This window comes from Sciurus carolinensis, chromosome 10 (genome assembly GCF_902686445.1).
Source record: "Sciurus carolinensis chromosome 10, mSciCar1.2, whole genome shotgun sequence".
Lineage (NCBI taxonomy): Eukaryota > Metazoa > Chordata > Mammalia > Rodentia > Sciuridae > Sciurus > Sciurus carolinensis.
In genome coordinates this window covers 71,744,393-71,769,415 of record NC_062222.1, presented here as the reverse complement: position 1 = coordinate 71,769,415, position 25,023 = coordinate 71,744,393, and the positions used below count along the sequence as shown (strand labels likewise).

Below are 25,023 nucleotides of genomic sequence, written 5' to 3'. Positions count from 1 at the left end.
TTCTTCCTGCAAAAAAACTCAAGCCATAGATGCCAATTATTTGTAGAGCATTATCATTTTGCAATGTCCTAATTGTTTTACATAATCAATAACATCAAGTCCTTTTTCTTGGGGACTTTCTGTTTATTTACATTTTATTCCACACACGTCAGTTTCCATCAAGAGCAAAACCGATTTTCTTGTCCTGCATCTGCTCTCAAGACAACCTTAATTCGCCATAAATCTATTTGTGTTCACTATGTAGTTAGACCCAGTTGGTTATGTTGATATAATCCTGGGGCCAAGCAAGTCTTGCTCTGCAAAACAAGACTTAAATATAACTTGGAACACTACCCAGATGGTGACTATGGAGGTAGTGTTTGATTTCATTGTTGTTATTTTTGCAGAGGTCTCTGTTTATGATGTGATGCATTTGGGCCTAAGCACATTAGTTGCATTATTCATTGGGTACATTTGTCAGAACATGCATGTGTATAAAGAACTAATGATCCATATTAAATTAATGGCGCTATAAAAAAGAAAAATACTCCATACAAGCAGCTATGTCAGAAACTACAGACTTTGATAAACCATAGAAAGGACCTAATCAGATGAAGCATTGGACTGTTCTGTCTCCAAAATTACATTTCCAGAAATGTACTTGTACACAATGTTGGTTTTATTAAAACAAATTAATTCAGTCATTAAGGAATCATAAGGCAAGTGTCTCATAAGTCAGGACCTCCAGTGTAACAAATTGATTAAATGACTGTGTAATAGTCTCTTTAAACAAATCTAGTGTAACAAGTTAATAGATCTGCTCAATTACCATGCTGGGGTGATGAGGATGTGGACGACTCTCTCATTAAATCTGGAAGATTGTTCTTAGGAGTTTTTTCCACTTTTCTCTCCATTTTTCCGTGTAGGCTCTGCTGTGTTTTGAATTTGAGGTTTATTTTTAGGTCTCTGAAAATTGATTTTTCTAGTGGCAATTAAAAATTTAAAAAACTGAATTTGATATTACTGACTTCTCTAATAAATTTGTCAGCTCTTTCTCTCTCTCTCTCTCTCTCTCTCCCCACACACACTCCTCGTCTGTTCCCACCCCCCCCCGTTCCTCCTCCCCTTTGCCTCCACCTATCCTAGATCAACTTGGATCAACTTGGGCGTTGGCCAAAAAGGACGCAGGGTATCACCCTTCTTCACTACGAGGTGCTCAGTATGTGAAATAGCCAGTACCTTTGAGACTGGGCTAGAGTTTTCTCTAGATTAGCAAAATTTGAGAGATGCGTTCTAACCAGGGATCCTTGGGCAGCTCGGAGGGCAAAGTGAAGGAGGTAGGTCAAAGGTACCAAGCTTCCTGAGTCGGGAACTAAAAGAGGTCCTTATTTTTCAGCCACGGATTTATTCCACTGGAAAGTATCCAGACCACCCGACCCTAGGCTTGTAAACGTGAAAGGAAATTTTGCCTGCAAGACGCGGGGCCTTCCTGGGCCTCATTCTCTAATTCCCAACCAACCCCTAGAGGCAGGGAATGGAGGGCAATTCCAAAAAATACCGCAGGTGGAGCGGGACTCTGGATGAGGTTAGTTGGGAGTAACATTTGCGGATGAAGACATCCCGGGACAGCCCCGGAGAAGAAAGGAGAGAGGGGACAAACTTCCGAGGATAAACCCTATTCTGAAATCTCTCAAGCTATTTTTTCTTTAAGAAAATCAGAACTCTCTTCTCTGGTGAATGTTGAAATCCTCCAGCGGGTGGAAACCGATTACCGCGGGACTGTGGACACTTCCCCTTACCTAGCTCCTAGGATGCAGATCCAGGGTTGTTCTGGACTGGGAACGGAAAAAAATAACTTCCAGACTGCCTTTTCGGAGGCGTTGATGCCCTCGCTTGCGGGTATTCCGTCTCGCCAAAGACCCTGAAGAAAAAAAAAATCTATTACCCCATTGCCATTTTGTTAAGTGTTTGCTCCTGCGATGTGACCCTGCCACTTTATCTGTTGGTTTTTATTTTCTGAGTGCATGTTGCCCATATGTTACTCTAATAGTTGCTATAATTCTTGAGCAATGGGGCTCGTATTTTACGGAGCTGAATTAAAAAGAATGCACTTTAATAAAAACCTGAGCAATACACTAATGGCCTGACATTGATGTATTTGCATAGAGATGAATTATACGAGCCTACTTGACACGACTTTTAATAAATGATTGAGGAGGTTATTATAGGGATGCACTTTGGTGTGTGTTAACAGGTTATTTTAGTACATACGTAGCCAAAACTGGGAGCAATACAGTCCCGAGAACAGTCGCAGGGTACTTTTTTGTCTTATATCTTGTGACATTTATTGGGACCGCTCCGTCCCGGTATTACGATCGCAAACTACATTTTATTAACCATCAGAAACGTTAACTGTGAGTGGAATCGAGAATTGAAAAGAAAAATGAGCCCCCGTCCATATACCCTCACCCACATTAGATATCAAGGTAGTCAATAATGAGCGTTTGATACCAGGAGCCCTCCCTTCGAAGTCACAGCGCGCTGGCTGCGCAGGACTAGAACTGGGCAGGAAAGGCCGCCGCTCTTCCCGGAAACCGCACGACGAACTGCACAACAGCTAGGAGGAGAAAAGGACTAATTTAGAAATCGTCAGCGTACGTGGAAGACTCTGGAAACCCGTCAGCGTGGGTCTGTGGGTACCCAGACCCACGAGCGTCTCTCTGCACTCAAGAGCTCGGATACAACTAAGATAAAGCACCCAGGGATATATTCAGATACCCGCTTGCATGTGCATCCTTTGGGCCCGTTTTATTTTCACCATGTATGTGTATTGCTGAGAAATGAATACAGAATTTATTCGTAACTGCAGGCGGCCCTGCCTCTTCCCAACCCGCTCTACCTTTAGGAAACTGTTCAGACGCCCTCGCTTGCAAGTTTTCCAAGGCGGGGACACAGACATTGCGCCACCAACGCTGCTCCTTTCCACCCGCTCCGGGTGGGAGCGTTCGGAGGCAGTGGCGCAGATCCAAATCATTACCTCTGGGGTAAAAGGAGCGAAGGGAAGACCTAGTCCTGAGCCTAGAGGAGTGCAGGAGAGAACAAAGGTCTGAGGTGGGCGGTACAGGGCGTGGCGGACCGCGCAACATCCTCGCAGCGCGCATTTCGGGTGGCCTTGCAGTGCCCTTGGGAGACAGATATCTGGGATCTCGAAATTATTTGTGACCGATGGGGGTCTCTCCCTTGGCCCCGCATGGGTACGTCCTTGCAGCGCTACACCCACCGTTTGACGTCCCAGCCTCTAACAGATGTTTGTGTCCCTGGCGGAGATTTGTAACTGTTGTTTGAGACAGCTGGTGGACGGCGCTAGCAACCTGTATCTGTTCTAGAACATACCTGGAGGGAGCGCGGGGAAAGGGGAGAGAATATGCAGGGGACAAATTAAAGTGCGTTGAATACGTGTACACACATGTGTACACATGTCTCAAAATATATTACGTAGAGCATTAAAAGTGGTCAGATCTAGCATGGTTATGGTGTTCTTTACAGTTTCAATGTAATAACCAGGCTGTAAGCCGAGGACGCGAGCGCAAAGTATCCTGATGCCTGCGTGTTGGAGGAGCTCAGGGAAGAGGGCCCCGTGTCACTGCGAATTGTCAAAACCTGGTCCGTCAGAGTGATGATGGGGCATCCGGGCATCCCTTGTCCTTTGGCGCCTTTGCTCAACGACCCCAGGAGGCAGCGGAGCAACCAGACCCTTCTACCCCGGCAGGAGAAGGCATAAATAACTAGCCAGTTCAGAGATGCAAAGTAGGGAAGAATGGTGATGGCGCGGGATGCTCCTACCAGGGCACGCAAGTCGACGTAGGAGGCCCGGCTCGACCTACCAAGACCCAGCCTCAGGGGCTTAGATACTTCCGATGCGAAATATCTGAACCGCCAGCCCCACCTGCAGGGGGCACACCCGGAATCCGGGGCTAAGGCTGTGTCCTTCCTAGCTGAGGTTCAAGCTAGGAAGGTTGGGGGAAGAATGCGGGAGAGTACTGTGCTCAGCTCTACCCTGGTTGCACCGGGTCACTTCACTGCAAAGTCTAGTTGTTAGGTGCCTTCGGGTGGGCTCTGGAGACAAGATTTCCAGGAAAGAGAACCCAGGAGCTCATGGAGCTTCTCTAGGAGATTTCTTGAGCCGTCTCATTGCCCCGAGAAGGAAGCCCAGCTGGACGCGCACTGGCGGCATTGGCTGATGAAACTCGGGCCCCAGACCTGCGTATGCCCAGCGTCCCAGGCTGAGGTTTCCACAGTATCCGCCAAAATCCCAGGATCTGGGGATGGAGACAGTCTTGGGCACAAGGGAACTCGGCCCAGGTGTGGCGACTAATGTCCTGAAACCCAGACGTCATTCAACTATTCTCAATAGAGAATGTGCCAAAAGGCAGAACCCGAATCGGAAAGGGAGAGACAGTGCCTGCCACTTCCAAACTCTCTCGAATTTCGTGGACGTTCACACGGAAAATGATATCAAGAGTCTGTTGATATGCAGAGACAAATCCTCTGAGAACCGTCAAGACCTGCCATTCAGTGCCTAGATTTTAGCTTAGTCCAAACTGGATAGTCGCAAAGGAGAGAATACGCCCAAAGGGTTCTATAAAATTAGGGACCAAGGAACAACGGAAGGGAGCGGCTGCAGCTGTCCTTTCTAGCCCTGGGCGGATCATCTGAAAAGATCCGGGACCTGCAACAGTAGTTCCTCTACGTGTAGGTGCGGTTGCTTCACAGGTAGCCTGTGCGATGAAGGTGCGATGTGGCGACCTCTGGGCTTAAAACCATCCGTAAGCCAACTAGAAAAGAAAATCCGTCCTGAACTCGCCCTCAGTCCCAGGAACACCCACTCAGTGAAACCCGCCACTAGTCCACCCTACTAACAAGCTCGCGCCCTCCCTTCCCATGGTCATGGTGGTGGGATTGAAGTCAACTTCCTGTTGATTAAGATTGCAATGAAGCAATTTAAGTTCACTCTTTAATTTCCCCCAGAAATACAAGGTGTTTAGGAGTCGCTGGGCCCAAAAAGGTACGCATTCTTTCTACCTGTAACAGTTTCCTCATTTGATTCTGTTTCTTTGTTACTTTTTTTGTATGGCTAACTTACAGCAACAGCCATAGGTGGTTGAGGGCAGCCTAGATAAAGCCCAGGGTGTAGTGACTGACTCCCTCTAATCTCTTCTTTTGCCCCTGTAACTGAATAGGAAATTGTGTGGTGATCAGTGGTGCTCAGTAACAAAGCTGGAATCTAGGTTGCCTTATTTAACCTGGTCTACTCAACTGGACAGAAAACTCTCTTCCCTTTCAAGAGGCAGTTTCCTGGACACCACCTCTCTCACCTGATACTACCACAAAAGAAGTTCTCTTTAAGGAACAGGTCTGGTGTAAGAGCAAAGAATGAGAGAAATCTGCTTCCCCTGGATGAAAAGGGCCATATCTGACACAGAAAGCCTTCCTGGGCTTTCTTGAGATGACTGTACCTAAGGGGAAAGTTCAGAGCAGTGCTCTGCTGTCCCAGGGACAGGCAGGGCCTGACATAATTTCTTCAAAGCCCAGAGAAGCTGTACTCTACCTGGGCTTCCCAGGACTTTCTAGCCACATGGGCAGAGACACAATGCCCTGCTGTATCTGCAGGTTGCAGCTCCAAGAGGCTCTTCCAGTTTCTGTAGGCCCTGGAGCCTGCCCAGTGGCACATTCTGTAATCCCAGCTACCTGGGAGGCTGAGACAAAAGGATCCCCAGTTCAAGACCAGTTCAAACCAGCCCAAGCTACTGAGACCCTATCTCAGAATAAACATTAAAAGAAGCTGGGGGTGGAGCTCAGTGGTAAAGCACTCCTGGGTTCAACCTTCAGTGGGTGCATGTGGGGGGAGCCCTGGAATGAAAAGGTGGGGAGTTTGGTAGATGGTAGTCCCTTTGAACCACAGATAAGTCAGAATGAGGCAAATGAGAATCTACAATAAACAAGAAGAGAAATTGGGGGGATGCTTTTTTGTCCCATCATTCTCACCTATTCTGAAAGATGACCCCCCTCCCCACCGCCGCCACCGGCACACAAACCAGAATCCCTGAGGCATGATAAGCAGTGTCCCCCTCTTGTCTCTGATTAGTACATTCTGGGTCTGTGTAAGGTCTGCAGGCCTCCGAGAATTAGTTCACCACAAAGGATCTCTGAAGTTGGGTCTCCACACTACTTCCAGACTTTTCAGGCACTGAGAATAATTTGACTCAGACATGGAGGGTTGCCCAAAGAAATGCTCCCAAGTCTGTCTTAGAGAAAAAGAATCCTGTAGGAATAGTTAAAACATGAAGTTAGTTGTATTGGTTTATATTATCCCAAATTTTTTTTTCCCAAAGAGATTACTGCTGGAAATCTAAGTTTGGTATTACAGATCTGGGATGGAATCAGTGAAGGAGACATGAATCCCCATTACAGTGGATATTTTAAATGACTAGTAAGTCCTCCTCTTTCTAATTCATTGCTCTATGCACAGCTATAACCCAGGTCTTGAGAGTATCATACATTACACAATGATTTTCCTGAAAATTTTAATTTAAGTAACTCCATTGTGAACTGACAAATGAGTGTATTAAAATACCTTTACATGCACTTCCATTTTACCCAAAGAAAATCTTGATATTGAACTCATTGGTGACGTAGGCTATTTTATTACATGCTTTTTTTTATAGCAATTTGTCAAATGTTTACATGTAGAAGAGTCTCTTGATAACCTGAAAATCAGCTCTTTCTCTCCACACTGGGAAGAGGGAGATGGTTGCATCTGTCATTTTCTTTAAAATTTTCAAGAGAATGCAATGTTCCCTATGACTTCTTTGAAAGAAACATTCCTTAAATATTTTCTATGCCAGATACTGTGCAATGTCCTGGGATACAATAGTCAACAGACAGACTATGGTCCTATGCCTTCACAGGTTGATCATTCCAGGTTTCAGTTTTCCAAGCCATAGTATTGGTCTTTCAAATCCATTTGAGGTACATTCTTCTGCTGGTTGAAATAACTCAGTATTATTCTCTTTAAAAAACAAACAAACAAACAAAAAAAGACTGTCCACCTGGAAACCATCATGATTCTTTCAGGTAGTGCATGATCCCTGGCTGACACAGGGACTGAATGCAGGGGCCCTTGAAGACATCCAGTTCTGCCTTTCATCTGTCTAATGGAGGTTAATGATTCCTATTTCCAGACCCTTTTCTCTTTGTAATGTGTTTCTCAGAATACATAGGCAAGCTCTGGAATTGCTTATTATCTAAGAAGTAATCAAACCCAAGTCTTTAACTGTGTTTATTTTTATTGTTTCCTTTGCCCCAACATCTCTGCTTCAGTATGGTGGGAGTGATGTGCAAAAATAGAGTAGATGGGCAAATAGGAAGAGCCTTCTTCTCACCAGCTTCGATTGGCAAGCAATGCCTGTGCTCATGCTCAAGAGAAGGGGCAAGGTCTACAACAGCTTTCCTTCCTAAGAGCCAACTCTCCTGACTTCTAGGAATCTTCCTTTGTTCTTTTAGGAGTCCACTGCCTCTCTCCCTTCCTTCATCAAAGGGCCCACAGCAGCTTCAGGACCTATACCCACTCCCCTTCTCTTCTGCCTTCTTGTCAGACAGACTCTCTTAGAAAGAGTCATATCCCTGGTTCTCAAAGAAAGATGAAGGAGGAGAAGAAATTCCAAAATACTAGATCCTAACTTTACACTCAGGGCCCCCTTTCTTCATTGTACTTTTTAAAAAGGATTTTCCAGCATCTAACCAGGCACAATATAGTTGAAATTGTGTATCTGGCCTTGTCCTGTGGAAAGAAAATTAATACTGACTCATGAGGCTAGATTGGCTTCTTTCCATGGCAGAGATTTCTTCATGTGAAATATCTGACTAAATGGCACACCTATGCTAGCGGGATACAATAATATAACACTTATATCTGTGTGTCACTTTATGTTTTTATAAAGCCCCTTTGTGTTCAAGTTTCACATATGTTGTGAGGCAGTTCTTATTATTAAGATAATTGCAGCTGGGAGCTGTGGCACATGCCTCTAATTCCAGTTACTCAGGAGACTGAGGCAGGAGGATCACAAGTTCCAGGTCAACCCAGGCACCTTAGAGAGACCCTGTCTTGGAATAAAAACTAAAAAGTCTTGGGATATAGTTCCATGGTAGAACATACTTGGGTTAAATCCCTAGTACTTAAAAAAATTATATGGAAGAAATGGAAGTGTATTAAAGTTAAGTGACTTGCCGGGGGTCAAGTTACTGGGAAGAAATAGAAACCAGCACTACAGCTTAAATCTTCTTGCTCTGTTGAAGTTAGAGCTTCCTTTCACTTCATAGTTTCATTCTGGTGGCATTTTCCAATGACTTTAATCTTTTTGGGGAGTGGGTACTGGGGATTGAACTCAGGGGCACTTGGCCACTGAGCCACATCCCCAGCCTTGTTTTGTATTTCCTTTAGAAACAGGGTCTCACTGAGTTGCTTAGCACCTCGATTTTGCTGAGGCTGGCTTTGAACTCAAGATCCTTCTGCCTCAGCCTCCTGAGCCACTGGGATTACAGGTGTGCACCCCAGTGCCCAGCAATGACTTTAATCTTGAAAAATGTTTTCCTCAATCGTCTTTACCTTCAATACACCACTTTTTATCCAGAGACAAAGATAAATCTGTATGATACTTAGTTATCTAGCTATATAACAAATTACCCCAAAAGTTAATGGCTTAAAACAATAAACATTTATTATCTGTGGGTCAGGTATCCAGGAGAGCTCAGCTGGATGGTTCTGCTGCAGGGCCTCCCATAAGGTTGCTATCCTGTCAAGATGGCCTATAAAGGCCTGCCTGGGGCTGGAGGACCAGCTACCAGATCTCTCATACATTTCTTGGCAATTAGGACTGATCGTTGGCAGAGGCTTCAGTTCCTGGCTAAATGGACCTCTCTGTAGGGCTGAAGGAGTAAGACAACATGCAGCAAGTCATCTAGGAGAAAGAACAGGCCTGGCAAGGTGGCACACACCTATAATCCCAGCAGCTCTGAAGGCTGAGGCAGGAGGATCACAAGTTCAAAGCCAGACTCAGCAAAAGTGAGGCGCTAAGCAACTCAGTGGGACACTGTTTCTAAATCAAATACAAAATAGGACTGGGGATGTGGCTCAGTGGTCAAGTGCCCCTGGGTTCAATCCCCGGTACCCAAGAGAAAAACTTTAAAAAGAACAGGAAAGAAAGCAGCACTCTTCATTAGAGGCAAGGCACTAAGAAACAGGCCATGCTCCAGAGAAAAGAGATTAGACTCCATCTTTTAAAGGAAGAACTATCCTAGAATTTCTGAAAATACTTTAAAACCACTTCAACTAGTTAGGCTTTAAGTTTCTCATTAAAGAAAACATCTCTTGTTCTTTTTCTGTTTTCACTTTGCATGATCTTGCTTTGGTCGAGTAACTATCCTGCACAAGACAGTAGACCCAGAGCTAAGAGCAACCTAAGACAGGACTCTTCTTGATGCCACTGTTGCTGATGCTAATGATGGTTAAGAATCCCACAGCTTTCTATGTGCCAAGCACTGTTCTAAAACTTCACATACATCTATTTCATTCTCCCAATAACTTAATGAGGTAGGTATAGTTATCATTCCTATTATACAGATGAGAATACTGAGACACAGAAAAGTAGTCATTAAATCAAGATCACACAGACAGGGATAGAGCTATGATTCACACCAGAAAATCTGGCTCCAGAGCCCTGATCTCAAATGCTATATGATCTCCTGATTGTGACAAAGATAAAAATTTTCTCAGATCTTCCCATTCACTTGAGACCATTTGGTTTGGGGAGAAAGTATGTCAAGTCCTTATAGACCAAGTAAATAACACAAGGAGAGAAGAAAAATCCTGGAGGAAAAGGGCTTTTCAAGAGCTGAACCATAGAGTCAAGTGCAAAGGCCAAAGTTGCAATTGATTAGATAAATTATTACAAACTATGGACCCATATACAAGACTCAAGTGAGTGTCATGAAAACTTACAAAATGTTGTTGTTTAAAGATGATTACACCATACAATTATAACTACACTAATGGGTTTCAGGAACCTTCACTTTCTGTGGTTAGTTAATACAAGTAGATTTGTCCTAAACAGCTCATTGATAATTAATAGTTTATTGATAATTATATAGTTTTTTCATAATTTATTCAACCCTAAAAAAACAAAACTTCATATTCTAGAGGTGAAAGGAATTTGTGTACTGGTTTCCTTCCTGAATGTGAAATATCTGCCAAATACATAAGGTAATTATGCCTCAATTTCTTTTGGCTATCCCAAGGTAGAAAAAAGCAATAACATTAGAGAGGTAATAGGGATCCTCTATAAAAATAATGTGCACCTATTTAAATTGCATAGTAAAGACACTCTCCTTACAATAGGAAGGGATCCAGCTTTGAATGTGTGTCATCCAAACTAGCCCTTATTATTCAAAGTATACAGAAATAGAAGCCCTGGAAGAGGCTTCAACTTCAGAATTCTGGCTGGACACCAGTAGATACTGAACACCAGGGAGACATTAGGCTCTACTTTGTTGTGTTTTTGAGTGTAGAATTCAATAGAAATGTCTGCTTCAGGGCAGCAGGACGAAGTATGCACATCTAGACATTTTATCTTTGGTGAATGATGTTGGCTGGAAGGGGAAGAGGGGAGAGCAAACCCAGGCTACTAGGTAAACTTTCCCATTGGTGGAACAACTCCAGGCCCATCTATGGGATGCCAAAGGCTAAACTTCAGGAACACACCCTGTCCCTCTGTCATTCTACTCGCAGGGTCACTACTCTCCAGTCCAACTTTCCATTAATAAATGAGGGATTTGTAATGCTGTGTTTTCTACAGATCTTAAGAAGGGCTACATTAGGGAGAATGTGTTTTTCTCTGAAACTTGTAGTATAAATGCTGCAGAACAAAATACACACTTTTCTGTCAAAAAAGGAAACCAACTTTCAAAAAAAGTCACACCAAGGAGGGGGGAGGAACGCTTTGCATGTATCTATGTGTGTGGTGAGAAGGAGGAAATTTAGTGTAGAGAAAGCTGTTCAGATTAGCCTAAAATAGAGTTTGTAGATGAAATCTACCATTTACCTCTGTTGTTATTACACAGTCCTATTGTCAATGAATAACAAAGGGGCCACTGTCTCTTTAAGCTATTCAGTGCCAGGAGTTCCCAAGTGGAATTTCATCTCATCTGTGTGTGTGTCCGTGTGTGTGTGTGTGTGTGTGTGTGTGTGTGTCCAATCATCAGCTTAAGGACAGAGCAGTGTGGCTCTCCCCAAAGTTGATGCTGGTTTAATAACATACTCATCAACATGATATTAGACTCCAACAGGTTTCAAATGCCCCCTCAGTCTGTTATCTTGAACAGTATTTCCAAGAAGAACTGTTACCAAAACAGACTGCCTGTTCTCTGAGCAATGAAGGAATTCTAGAGAATGATTTCCCCTTACCTCTCTTCCTACTGTCTCTCCAGTAGGGACAAGAAAGTGGATTAAAGTGCTCCCAAGCTTGGAAAGATGCTCAATGCACCACAGCTTCTGGAAAAAGAGGGTGTAGAGCTTTGAGTTACAGAATCCTGAGTGTGAACCAAAAAGGAAATTAATCACAAACTAGGAGAATTGATCTTGGACTTAAGCAAAGCGAGTAGAAGTGAATACTGTTGAGACATCTGAGAGACCTGAGATGACTGAATCCAGGGCCCTTTCCTTCCATTCCATATCCCTCAGGCTGCCTCGTTGACTTTTCCTTTTTAGGAAAAGAAACACACAAGAAAATCAAAAGGCAGTTTCACTCTCCCTTTCACCACATACATTCCATACTTGTTTTTCTCTTTTTGTCTTTCATTTGTTGCTGATGAGCATTTTAAAAAAAACAGTGGTATTTCAAGTCACTTGCTGTGACTTTTTGTTGTTGTTGTTTTGTTTTTAAAACATGGCCCCTTTAACTGTACCGGTTGGTTGGCAGTCTTAATCAGACACTTAACAGTTGTTAATGCCATAAAATTTTTGAGCCAAAATAAAAATTTAATCTTACCCTCTGTTGCTTGAGCTGAAGAGTTTCCTCAGCTCCCCACCATGCTAGCTCTCATGAAAAGCTGTTCTTATTGCACATACATGGGACTCAACCAAACCAACCAAGATAAAGGGAATTAGGTGAGATGCCCTGCTTCCTCTTTTCCCTCACTCCCAGTTTTATGGAGCCAGTTGTAACTGGTGGCCAGCTGGAGTTCTGGATGGAAGTAAATTAACTGGAAACCTCAAGTCAAGCTGCAGTCAACTGGAAAAAAGGAGAGGGTGCCAGTGCAACGTGGCCCCAGAGTCGGACTCTGGTGGCTGCCCACTTAGCTCCCAGCACATCAGCACTCGGTGTAGCAAGCATGCAGACCCTCTGACCTCCACACATTTGCCTGTGGGGTGGAGTCCAGGTCACAGGCTTTCACACTTCTCAGATGCTGAATGTAAAGGTGAAGAGCTCAGATGGAATGCTTCCTAAAGGGCTTGAGAGAAGTGCCTTTCCGCACTTCTAACTTGGAATGAATACCATCAACCAATTTACTTCTTAGTAAAGAAGCTTCAATCTTAGCTCCATGTTTTCTATGGACAAATAATACTAGGCCCTCCCCCTTTTATCATCATCATCATCATCATCATCATCATCATCCTCATTCTAGCTCAGGAATAACATTTCTATTTATATTATAATTTGTTCCTTAGGAAGAAAGAATAAATAAAAAGTTACTGGACCTTTTAAGACTGAAGAAGGTTTAAAGGTTTAAAAAATAATATAGAAGTTTTTATTTGTTGCAATAAAGTACAATGGCAGGATAATAGGCTTGCCCCTTTCTCAGTTCTTTCATAAAAAGAGAAAGGGAGTGTAAGAGGGAAGGAAGGAGGGAATGCAGAAAAGGGAGGGGAAGAAAAGGGAAGAAGGTAGGGAGGGAGGGAGGGAGAGAAGAAAAAGGAGGGGTCTTAATTAATTAGTTCTAGGGTTTAAATTACATCACCCAGTATAGCAAAATCTTCTTTGAAATAGTTGCCTCTTTATAGAACACGTATCTTAGTTTTGCTAAGACAAAATACAGAAGAGTTTGAAACTTCCTGGGAAGTTCTCAAACTAGAGAGGGGAAAAAAGACAGAGCAGGTTTTCATCCCTTTTTTCTTTTAAACCATGCCACTGGATATATATTCTACAATAATTTCCTTTAGGCAATTTCATTTTATTGAATTTGTGAAAATTCAGTTTTCATCTTTTTTTTTTCTAGGAAACAAACCCACACTTTCTTGGCCTACATTGCCTGAAGAATCTGCTGAATTCTATTGATTTTTCTCTCTTTGAACACAAGCTCATTAACCTGCACCACTAAGGGGATAACAATATTTCACTGGGCCTATAACTGAGAGTCTGAAAACAAAAAGACCTCTCCTTGGGATTTTCCCCATGCACACACTTTTTCCCCCCTTTGCCATGTCAACTGAAGAAGCTATGGCTTTGCTTCCTTTACCCTTAAGACTTTTTCATCTGTTAAAGGAAGCTTTCTTCAAATTCATACTTCTTCATCGTGATGTTTAGCAAAATCAGGGCTCCATGTCTTTCCACAATTCTCCGCAGCGCTACTGGGGTGGGGGTAGCATCAAACAGTAGTACTGCAGCACCAGCAAGCTCCGGAGCCTACTCTAAGCTAATCGAACCAGGAGCTGAGGAGCGATCTCGGATATATGAAAATGAGGTCCTCCGAGCTCCCCAGGGATTTCCTCGCCAGGAAAGAGCGATCAGGAAAATATTAGACAACACAGACATTTAGACGCAGCCTCCTAGACAAGACTATGCAAGAAACGCTATGAACAGGACTGCTTTTTTAAAATCTTCCCAAAGCAGGAGAATAAGAGATGTGACTCCCACTCTTTCAAAGAGGAAAAAAAGTAACAACTATTTCACCCAAGAAACCGATATACCATTTTTTTATCCTGTGGTCTTGACTTTTATTATTTGAGATCTCCAATGAGATCATATGATCTGTACCCTTTCATTCAAGGCAACAGACGTCTTCAAACTGTTTTTTAATTTGATTTATCCTTTGAAACAGAAAGTGCATTACATTTAACTGGTCTTGCAAAGGGGGGTTTTCTTCTCTTTACAAACCGAATTCCTTATATAAATTAATAAAGGTTAAAGATGCTAATATATCACCGTTATTAGCTTAAAAAAGAAAACAATTTACATATTCTATAGTATTCTTATGATACAAAACACTTCAAATTCAATTACAGCAACTAAATGGACTTTTATGTTCTTACTCAGAGCGGATGTAACAATTCCCACCATCTACTTTAACACGCATTTTTATCAGAATGGAGTTAAATTAAATACAAGCTATTGTAGCCCCTCCCTCCCCAATACTTTCTTTAAATCACTAATAAATAGCAACAAACGACTGTGCAATTTCAGGGGAATCGGAGAGGCAGGTGTGAGGCCCGCCCCAGTTCCCACGTCTTCTGCTTTCAGTCCTGGGGCGAGGCCCGGGAGCAGAACCAGGGGGTGGGCAGGGCAACTCAAGAAGGGATTGGGGGGCAAGTAAGGTTCAACGAAACCAAACCCGGAAGAGGAGTGAGGGCGGGGTGTCGTGGGAGGATGACGACATTGTTTTCTTGAATTCCCAAATTAAGTTTAAAATAAAAAGGGGATGTGTGGTGTGAATAGCTCTTTAAAGGGGAAGGGAGGAAAGGAGGGGGGTCCATCATTTTATAACAAATTCAAAAAAGCATTTAACATTTTAAATATTCACAATAAAGTAACTTCTAGTCAGTGTGACTCACGATTTATTTACACAGAGCCTTCAACAGGTTACTTTAGTCGGCACAGCAGTGTATGGGGGAGAAACGTCCCTCTTCCCGTCTGTGGCTGCAGCCCGCCCGCGAGGCTCCGGGGTCCCCCGCGCGGTGAGTGTCGACCCTTCAAAAGCACCTCTGGCGCCCCCGACCCAACGCCCGCGGAGGGAGGCAAAAGCAGGGGAATTGGTGGAGACCCGGCGTGCGACCAAGGGGACGGGTCTGGGGGACCCGAGTGGGGTGGGCCGTCGCTCGGCTGCGGGTTTCAGTCTCGTTATTTCTGCAGTGCATTTTTGTTCTTGCTTGCTTTCTTATCCACCCCCGAGTCTCTCTCCTCTGCTCCCACCCCGCCACAACTTCTAGGTTAAAAAAATAGATATGTACATCTCAGAAAATAGTAAAGGGCCCTGCGGGCCGGGCCGGTCCTCCGGGCCGAGGCACAGGCAGGCGGGCAGGCGCGGTCCCAGCGGCCGAGCTGCAGCCGGCAGCGCGGGCCGGCGACCGCGCTCAGGACGAGCCCTCGTTCTCGGACGCGTGCAGCAGGAGGCCGCCGCCGCCGCTGCTGGACTTGTGCTTCTTCAGCAGCTGCGTGATTTTCTCGTCGTCCGAGTTGGGATCCAGAGGCTTGTTGTAGTCGTCGTCTTCTTCCTCATTCTCCGAGGCCCCCTTGAGCCGCTCGGTCTCCGAGTCCTGCTTCTTCTTGGCTGTAGCCATCTCGGCCGCATGCTTCTTCCTCCACTTGGTCCGGCGGTTCTGGAACCAGACCTGAGGGCCGAGAAAGGGAAGCAGAGGGGAGACGGGGGCGGGAGGAACTTAACCAGAGCCGACACCCGCGGCGCTATCGCTCCCACATCTCGAGGTCCCTCCAGTGGGCCCCTGCGGCCTTCGCACTCCCTCGGAAACCTCCCCTGTCTGGACCGTCAAAGTCAGTCTCCATCGCCCCAAGTTTCCCCGAGTAACAAGCACCGACAAACTGACTGCCGTTGCCATAGCGATAGTAACACAAGAGTATTGAGGTTGTCGGGGAGCGATTTCTCAGAAGAGTAAAAGCAAAACTTGGAAACTTAACGTAAGTTTCCCTAAAAATGGGTTCTCCCTCTTACTTTCTAACTTGGAAGTAGAAAACTTTTTATCCTTTCCTAGGTTTCCCCAGAGGCTGTCATTTTATTCCTTATTTACCTTCTCAGATTAAGGAACTCCAAACAACCTAAAGTATACTTGCTTTCAGTGTGATCTGTGGGAAAAGGCACAGCATTTACCCCAATTACCTCTGTTCTCCTTTTTGCATTTGGACATTTTAATTGTCTCACTTATTTTAGACCTGAATGTACAACAAACATTGCAGATAAATTCCCTCCCCTCCCCATTACTCTTATGATGTAAAATGGAAAGTTTTCTGCTAAAATACAAACCTCAAATCACTTATAATAACTAATATAAATGCATGAAAATATGTAACGACTCCGTCAAATCATCATAGTAGTTTGGTACTCACTCTCTCTCTCTTCCCCATCCTTAATATTTTTCATAAAACCAAAGTAAAGTGAAAGTTAGAACAGTCATCTGTCATTTTTTAAACGTGAAATTTTGCCAATTGCATTGTTTTCTATTATCCTATTCTTTCAAATATTGTTTTAATATTGCTCCTACCCAATACATTTATTTCATATACAAATATTTTTAAGCCTACTCATATTTGATATGCGTTTGGTACACACATTTTAACCTAAAGCATAAGCAATAAGCAACGGATCTTCCAAAGATACCAAATTATCCTCTTTATTCTTCCCATCTTTCATGTATTTTATCCAGAAAATCAGAATTGTTTTTAAAAAGTAATTTTGATTTCCTTTATACAGCAATAATTCACTTCTAGCCATGCAGACATTTGCAGTGAAAAACGAAGACCTCCAAATTAGCATGCAGGTCTGAACTATCCCACAGGCAAAAATAATTATAAATGTGATGGTATTGTAATGGCCACATGCAAAATCACTCCTGAAATGTATGTTATGCTGCTTGTCCAGGGGGAAATATGTTCTAACCAGCAAGCATTATTAACGCTATTCCTACTAAATTTAAAAAGAAACAATATAATGAAAACAGACATACATCCCAAAGCAACAAATATAAGAAACTGAAAGGAACAAAATACTGAAAATACAAAAAAGTTCTCCAGATTGAATTTACACAACTGGCTCAATTCCTTTATTTTTCAGGAAAAGATTTCTAAAATTTGATTACCTAGGAATACACTGTATAACTCAAGGATAAGCCATGTGACATTTTAATTACAAATTGTTGCCATAAACTGCAATATCTTGAATATGTTGATAAACTTGTTTTAAACAGAATTCAATCCTATAATATGGTAATAATCTTGTCAATTCATTTGGAAATTTACTGTTCAAAAGTGATGCCTTTAAGCTAAAAGCAGGTTAATCTGAAGTTAAGTGGTAGATCCTGTGGATTTATTTTTTTTAATTTGCAAGTTAATATAGGAGTACTGTAATGCTGGTCTACATTAGAAAATTATATAACTACTGGAGCCTGAATTGACAAACAAAAGCTTGAATGTTTTTACAAAAGGAATAAGTAGAAGCTATCTAACTGGCCTGATCTATTCTCTGGATTGATATTTCGGTAATACTTTTATTTTCTAATAACGACGAGTTCCTCTAGCACATGCTGCTGTCTAGATTAACCTAATTTCAAAGGCTGGGACTAAATTACTTTTGTTCATCCACAGTTTACTCTCTGGCAAGACCCTTCCATCCCCCCTTCAACTTTTCCCTAGGCTACTTAGACCGGTACCCTACCCTACCCCCTACCCCCGCCGGCTATTTAGGGTGTGTGTGTGTGTGTGTGTGTGTGTCCGCGCAAACGCGCGCGACCCAAGGCACAGGGCCTATTCGTGGAGGTCTACAAGGTCCGCTTACCTTGACCTGACTCTCGGTCATCCCCAACGAATAGGCCAAGCGAGCTCTCTCCGGCCCAGCCAAGTATTTCGTTTGTTCGAAAGTCTTCTCCAAAGCGAAGATCTGCTGGCCAGAGAACGTGGGTCTCGTGTGTTTTCTCTTCCCGTCTTTGTCCAACAAAATGGATCCTTGATCTGCAAGAACCGATAAACAACGAGGGGAGGGAGGAAACAATGGATTACAAGCGGCTCCACTGGGGAATTAAAAAAAAAAAAAAAGAATTCGAAAAACAATATTTTAGTGGGAAAAGAAAACGTGCACCAGACGTGTCGTGGAGTTTCCAGTCCTACAGAGATTCTCCGTTCGCCTTTTACACCCACCTGTTTTTTAAAAGCCGGGCATGTTTGGAGCAGTAGTAAATACCTTCTGCTCAACACCAACGTCAAACAGCTTAGGAAGCCTATTGCTAAAGTTTGTCGGGGCCAAATCGCGCGAAGCCTGTTCAAATCAAGGAGGTGTGCGAGTATTCCGCCATTCTGGTTGCCTCCTGGTCCAGTTGGTACGCATCAAACTGGAGCCTTTGCAGGGGTATAACTAGTTTTGCCCATTTTTATTTTTCTTTCTCTCTCTTCCTTTAACGCTTCCCTAACCTGTGTCCCAGCAACAAAGGGCTCCTTGCTTTTGCACACAAGAGAGCTAAATCGCCCCCAAGTCTAATGCCGCAGCGGTTGGAGGGGAGAGAGGAGGGGGCACCGCCTTTGTTGGCGGCCCCTACACGGCCATCAAAACCGATACAATAGCCTCTCCCTGACACCCCCACCAGCCTCCGCCGCTCTCTGTCCCAGGACTTCCCAAGGGAGCCTCCGCTTGGCTCCCGCAACTTCCTGCAGTTACTGCAGTTCATCCTCACGAAAAGAGGTTCAGAGACTTAAAGAAACTTCAGGAACTGGGCCAAAGCAAAGAACAGAGTGAGATAAGGCCCAAACCTGAGTCCTGAACTTCACCTGGAAGGCTGAGAGCCTTCGCCGTACGGTGGCCCACTAACCCGATAACTATCGAAATCTTGGGGCAACTCAGTAGCATCAGGCAAGGTCTTTGCTGGTTGTTACATTGCCCCTGTGCCTCTTCACCTCATTCGTCCCTGCCTCTTCTTCTGTCAGGTTGTTGAGCGCCACCATGCCCCTCAGCAGCCCAAACTCGTGTTGCAGACCCTGGGGTCCAGGTGGGTGGGAAAGCGCGAGGATGGCTGTTAAGAGCGGCCGAAGAGCCTCGGCGCCTGTCCCCCTCTGGGGGCCGCTGGCCTGTCTTCAATAGGCTCACCGTGGCTCAGTGTACGGGCCGGGGGCGGGGGGGCCAAAGGCGAAAAGGTAAGATGGGGACGTCCAGGGCGGAGACAGGCATGCAAATACACGCACTTCGCTCGGGTGGTGGAGAGCTCACCGCTGCCTGTCCTCTTGGTTTTGCACAGGCAGCGGGTCAGGTTGGCAATGGTGAAGTGGGGGCCTGGTTGGCAGGCAGTGGCCCGCAAAGCTGCAGTGGTGGATAGAGGCAGAGTGGTCTTTCCCCCTTCCCCATCTCTAACCCAGGCTGGGCCCGCGGTCCCAGCTAGGTAGTTTAAGGAGCAGCCACGGCCTCAGACTAGACACACGTCCCTCAACGCGTTGTGCTCATCACAGACACATGCACACCGGCTCAGCCCAGGCGTGCCCAAGACTTGGGAAGAGTAAGACACTTGAATACCAGACACGCGAGCTCAGGAAAGGGAGAATGCCTTGTCAAACGCCCTAGTCCACCCTAAATCGTGCAATTCCAGCACTGCTAACTTACTGGGGCCGGCAAGAGGGTGGACCGACTGGTGTGCACACCAAGGGCCATGACCTGAAAATGGACAGAACAAGTACAATGCACATTCACCAGGGCCCAAGCGATCATACTCACGAGGGGTACAGGCCAGGCGTGCGTCCCTCCAGGGCGGGCTCTGCATCACTCCCGGCCAGAAGATGGGCGTCCGGCCGGGCAGCTCGGCCAGTGGCTTGGGGTACCGGCCCACCGCGGCCACGGCTGCCGCACTAGGGCTGAAGTAGAGCCCAGGAGGCGGCGGTGGCGGGCTCAAGCTGCTGAAGCGGGGCAGGCCGGCTAGCAGCCCAGCCGGGGATGAGGCAGCCGCCGCGGCCGCAGCAGCAGCGGCAGCCGCCGCAGAGGCTGAGGAAGCAGAAGCGGACGAGGAAGATGAGGAGGAGGAACCAGAGGGCGAGGCAGAGGGCAGGGCGGCTCCAGACGCCACGGGCATGGAAGGCCGGCTCAGGATGTCGTTGATGCCGTGTGGGGTGGCGGCCGAGAGCTGCTGCGGGGGACTGCCCAGGGACGAGAGCCCCCCTGCGGCTGGGGGCTTCAGGCCGCTTGGGTTGTGGGCGCCCAAAGGCGGGGAGGGCGACGAGGACGAAGAAGACGAGGACGAGGAGGAAGGGGGGCCAGTGGGCAGCGGGGGGTAGGCGGCGGGGTACAGCGGGGTCTTCATCTCGGCCATGCTGTGCAGGGCGGCCAGGGGCGGACTGCTGAGCAGGAACGCACTCTGCCGGGTGCCCTCCATCGCCCCCACTGCTAACATCCCACGGCCAGGCCGGAGCCGGTAGCGGCGCAGCTAGGGCGCCGGCCCGTGCCCCCGGCGGGGCTCAAGAGAGCCAGAAGCGCCGAGGGCGCTAGCAAAGAGTAGATCTGCGCACTCGGAGGCGACCTGCCAACTGGGCCGAGAACGCCCCCGCCGAGAGTTGCTCTCGGTGCTGCGCAGTAGAAATGTCCAAACCCGCCACGCGGGAGGCGGAGGGTCGCAGAGACTAGCCGGTGTCCGGATGGGACCGACTGTCTTTTCGCTCCAAGAATCCTGGATTCAATCCCCGGCTCTTCTCACTTCCTCGTCACTCAAAGTGCGCTACTTCTCATCTTCTCCCCCCGCCCCTCCGGGAAATAAGCAAAACAAAACCCAGGCTGGCCCCCGAGAGTTTGTAACAAAGTTAAGAGTCACCGAATCTCCACTTTGATGTTGGAGGGTGGGGGCTGGTTCGCTTTCTTTGGGGAGGTTCAAAGGACGCCGGGTGCCGCCAGTTGCGCTCCTCTAATTTCACTCGGATCCTCTGCTCTTTCGGCTGAGCTACTGATTCGCACTGGACGCTGGTTGCGCTTGGGAAGAGAGCGCATCCAGTCCGCAGGAGGATCTCGCCTCTGGGCGAGCTTCCTCCGCCGGCGCTGCCCCGGGCTGCTGCGCCAGAAGGGGCAGTGCCACCACTCCCCGCGGCACCGGGATTTGGTGCGCCGACCCGCCTTCCCCTCTGGGCCACGGGGCACTAGATTTGCGATATTGAAAAGAAAAGGGGGAAGGGGAAAACCCCAGAAAAACAAAGACTAAGTGTGAAAAGTCGAACGGTTCGGTTACGGCTCCGCTTGTCGGTCTACTTCTGCAAACGAGCCTGGAGACCCCCGCCCCACCCCCGCAACCTCCTGTTTTCTTCTCACTCTCCGCCTTTCACTCGACTCTCTCGCATTTTCTTCGCTGCTTTACAGGCTTCGTTCGTTCTTCTAAGTCCTGTCCTCTGGCCAAACTGACCCTCTCCACAGCTCTTTCACTCTCTCCTCTCTCCCTCCGGGCCTGACAGTTCGGATGAAGCTCTCAAAGGTAATAAAACATTTGCATCACTCCTACCGCTCTTTAGCTGGGGGACGAAAAGGAGGGGGACGTGGGGGCCAAAATGAGAACTTTGAGGGACGTCACTCCGAGGGGGCAGGAGGGGCGGGGCCAAGGAGTAGGGCGCAGGCCAGGGGCGTAACTACCGCCTCCAATAGCGCGCAGCCTGGAGCCTCGAGTTGCCCCCCCCTGGGCTACGCCCAGTCGGGAGCGCCACGTCCTCTGATTGGCTGAGACCAGGGAACCGTAGGGCCGCGCCTGCCTAGTCCCCTCCCGCTCCCACCTCTAGCGTCCTGTGGGCGGAGCCAGGAGGGGCGGGACCTGGCGAGTGGTGCGGTTACGCGGTGGGGCCAGTGGCGGTCTCAATTAATTGTGTTAAATAAAGTGGGAAAGGGGAGGGAGAAGTAGAGGCGAAGAGGGTATTACTTTTTAAAGAGAATAATAAAATCCCAGCCCTTTTATGGAAAAGCAGTTCATATTCTTCCCTTGCATCCCCCTCGCCCTGTCTCTCGTCATCTTACCCGCTTCCCCCACCGGCTCCCGGCGCCACACCTCGAACCGAGTCTGGACCCTTATAAAATGGAACTAATGGAGCAGGCAGCCGGCGCGGCCCTGGCCTGGCTCCTTCTTTTGAAAGGATTAATTAAAGGCCATCTGGGCTCTTCTAGAATTGGGTAAATTAATTTGTTGCTCCTTAAGCCTATAGATGTCCTTAATCCTCTCGTAGGCCGAGGGATAGTTCTCTTCCATCTTTCCACCTCCCGCCTTCCTTCTCTCTTTTCTGCATTTTTTTTTTTTCATCCCTGGGTGTCTCCCCGATAGTCATTATTTACGGGTTCGCTCAATTCTCTGGGAACGAAATCAGCTTAATGGGAATATCTCTCTTGTGATATTTAGACCTTAGAATAGTGGGCTTTTAAATTTAAAAAAAAACTTTTTCCCTTTGATTATTATTGTACTTGTTTTGGGTTTATATGGGGGAAGAATCACCATGATCCAAGCAGAGACTTTAGATACCGAAGTATCTGGGTACTAACTAGGAACTGTAAGCTTTTGAAAATCCTCTCCGAAAGTGGTCTCTGCTCTCAGTTCCAAGATTGTTGCAGAAGATGGCGATGCCCGACTTCTGGACTGCGATAAAGCGGTATCTATGATTTAGGCATTGAGCAGTAGTTTTTACTCCCTCTCAATTCTTCCATTTCTAGCCGGTTTTTAAGTTCCCAGCAGGATCAAACTGTGTATAGGATGACAATTTTGAGAATTCAGATTGTTAAAGCAATACAGTTGGACAGTGATCATGACAGCAGTTTGGATGAGCTCATTAAGTCCAAACTCATTGTGCAGAAAACAGAAATAAATGCAATATATGGTTCAAGAATGAAACTTGAGCAGCACCAGGAATGGATGGAGCTGACTGTGAGCACCAAAGCACTTTTATGGATCCAAGCAGGAAAAACACAGGGAGCTTACTTTCTTTCCGAAGAACTCCTAGTCATTTAAGGGTATTACTTTCAAGTTGAGTCTGAGGTTTGGCGAGAAGATTTGTGGGGAGGGGGAAAAGGGAGATTATTTATCTTTGTCACTTTTATTCATTTTTTAGATAGAAGTAATGTTATTTGAGTCTCATCTTCCTTCTCCACCCTTCTTTATTAAACTCATGACTTGATTAAATCCATCATTTCATAGACTTAAGAATCTGACCTGGGGGAAGGTGAAGATTTCATTAAAGTGAATTATGCTAAGGAGGCAGGCCAAGACTCTAGCCTCAGAAGATAGCTGATATGGGCACCATTTGCATTTCCCCACCCAGATCCTCTCCTGGAATCTAAATCCCAGCACCCTGTTAACTTGACTGGAAAGATACAGTAGGGAGGCAGGTGTAGCCTGGCCCTTGTCTAGGAGCTGGGGCCCCTGAGCAGCTCCCCTCCTTACAATGGAAACTTTGTGCCTCTGGACACACCATTCCCAGAGTGGCACAGAACCTCCTGTCTGAACCCTGTGTCTGGGCCTCCAGCGTCTTCCTCAGATCCTCCAGGACCTTCCTCAGATCCTCCAGGACAACTGCATTCTCAGGACTAGGTAGGAATTGAGAGGAAGAGAGGATAGTGATCACGGAATTTTCCAATTTCAAAAAGCAAACCTCCCCTCTTTATATTGAAACCGGAAAAGAGTTGATTATTTTCTATTGCGAATTTAGTATCTTATATTGGGGAGGAGGGTGTTACAGACAAAGAAAAACGAAAGGAGCGGGAAGCAGAAGGTAGGAGAGATTGAACTGAACCGGTTAACTGCCGTCAGTAATAGTTATAAAGTTGGTTGTTAAGTTTCCTTCATTTGCTTTTGTGTATCACTTACATTGAAGAATTAAAATAGTATTGTTCTTAATTACAACAATAAAAAAATTCTGGGGTCTGTGTACCTTGATCTCTGGGGGGTGAACCCCGGGTGCTTCAATCCCTCCGGGGTCAGCGAATATTCCCGACGCATATCGCAGGCCGCTGTTAGAAGGCGGGTGCTGTTTGTTATGGATCTGCTCGGTCGGTCTCTGGCCGGGAGCGAGGAGAATAAGGGGAAGTACCCAGAGGGTGTGTGCTGCCCGGATCACTTTCACTGAGAGATCACCCGGCCCTTGGCTCCAAGTGCCTGGTTAAAACCACCTTCGGAATCGAGTCCTGGACATACCGATGCTAATGTGGGAAGCCCGTTTCTACTGGGGGCAATCTTAACACACTGCTTTCAAATGCCCTTGGGAATCTGAACTTGTTCTCCCTTGAGGGCCACCTAAGACCTCCAGGTCCTTCTGCCCGCATGAAGTCCGACTTTTCCAAGCACCCTCTGTTCCCCTCCCCTCCGGGAGTGAACGTGTAACTCGTGGTAGCAACTGGTCCCCAGGCATATCTACAAAATGCATATACTACTAAGTTTATGTGTATGTGTGGGGGGGGACTGTTTTTGAAAGCGAGCGATTTGCATTTTAATTGAAAAATAAATGAAAGCTGTTGGGCAAATTCCGAGGTTGCAAAAGGGCTAAAAGGGTAGGGGGTGAGGAAAGCGATGCGCCCCCCTCACCGTTGAACCTCGAGACATCCTCGTCTATTTTCCAGTTACTGTTTTAACCTGCCCTTCAGTTAGGTAGCATGAGCGATTCATTTGACCTTCCCACCCTCGGTCTAACCCTTGACTTTATCATAAATGCACAGAATGCGTTTTTAGACTTCTGTTTTAAGTTAAAGGAACAGCCTTCAAATTCAGGGCAACTCCAGGAAGGAATGCAAATAAAACCTCAGCTAAATGTACTTACATTCAGCGGTGGGGAAAAAAATGATAACGGTTCTGCCCCAAATATATTAATGTCAAGTATCAGGATACTCAAGTGTGGCCTCAGAAAGTCATTTTCTAGACTCCCGAAAAGAATGAAGGAACTGTATGTGTGTTTGAGGCCAAAAACCTCACAAAAATGTATTTGCTTGAGTTGTCCAGAAGACTTTAATACCTGCATCTCACCTTCTGAGTGGGGCCTGTTTGGGTTGCACGGAGGACAGTCGGATTTAAAT

General features: G+C 46.2%; 1 protein-coding gene across 1 annotated transcript; it reads right to left on the bottom strand.

Annotated features, from left to right (window-relative positions):
• Window positions 1–14,110: 14,110 nt before the first annotated feature.
• Window positions 14,111–21,101, bottom strand: Nkx6-1 (NK6 homeobox 1). Its single transcript, XM_047567086.1, has 3 exons — window positions 19,729–21,101; window positions 17,812–17,984; window positions 14,111–15,637 (listed from the first exon to the last, which is right to left on the bottom strand). Exons 1-3 carry the CDS (start codon window positions 20,396–20,398, stop codon window positions 15,380–15,382), a joined length of 1,101 nt encoding a protein of 366 aa, XP_047423042.1. The 5' UTR covers window positions 20,399–21,101; the 3' UTR covers window positions 14,111–15,379.
• Window positions 21,102–25,023: the final 3,922 nt, after the last annotated feature.

Coding starts and splice junctions, on each gene's coding strand:
- Nkx6-1 (XM_047567086.1), bottom strand. CDS start 20,398: ATGTTAGCAGTGGGGGCGATGGAGGGCACCCGGCAGAGTGCGTTCCTG. Junction 17,985..19,728: donor ACGCCTGGCCTGTACCCCTC/GTGAGTATGATC, acceptor CGGTTCTTGCAG/ATCAAGGATCCATTTTGTTG. Junction 15,638..17,811: donor TGACCGAGAGTCAGGTCAAG/GTAAGCGGACCT, acceptor CTCGGCCCTCAG/GTCTGGTTCCAGAACCGCCG.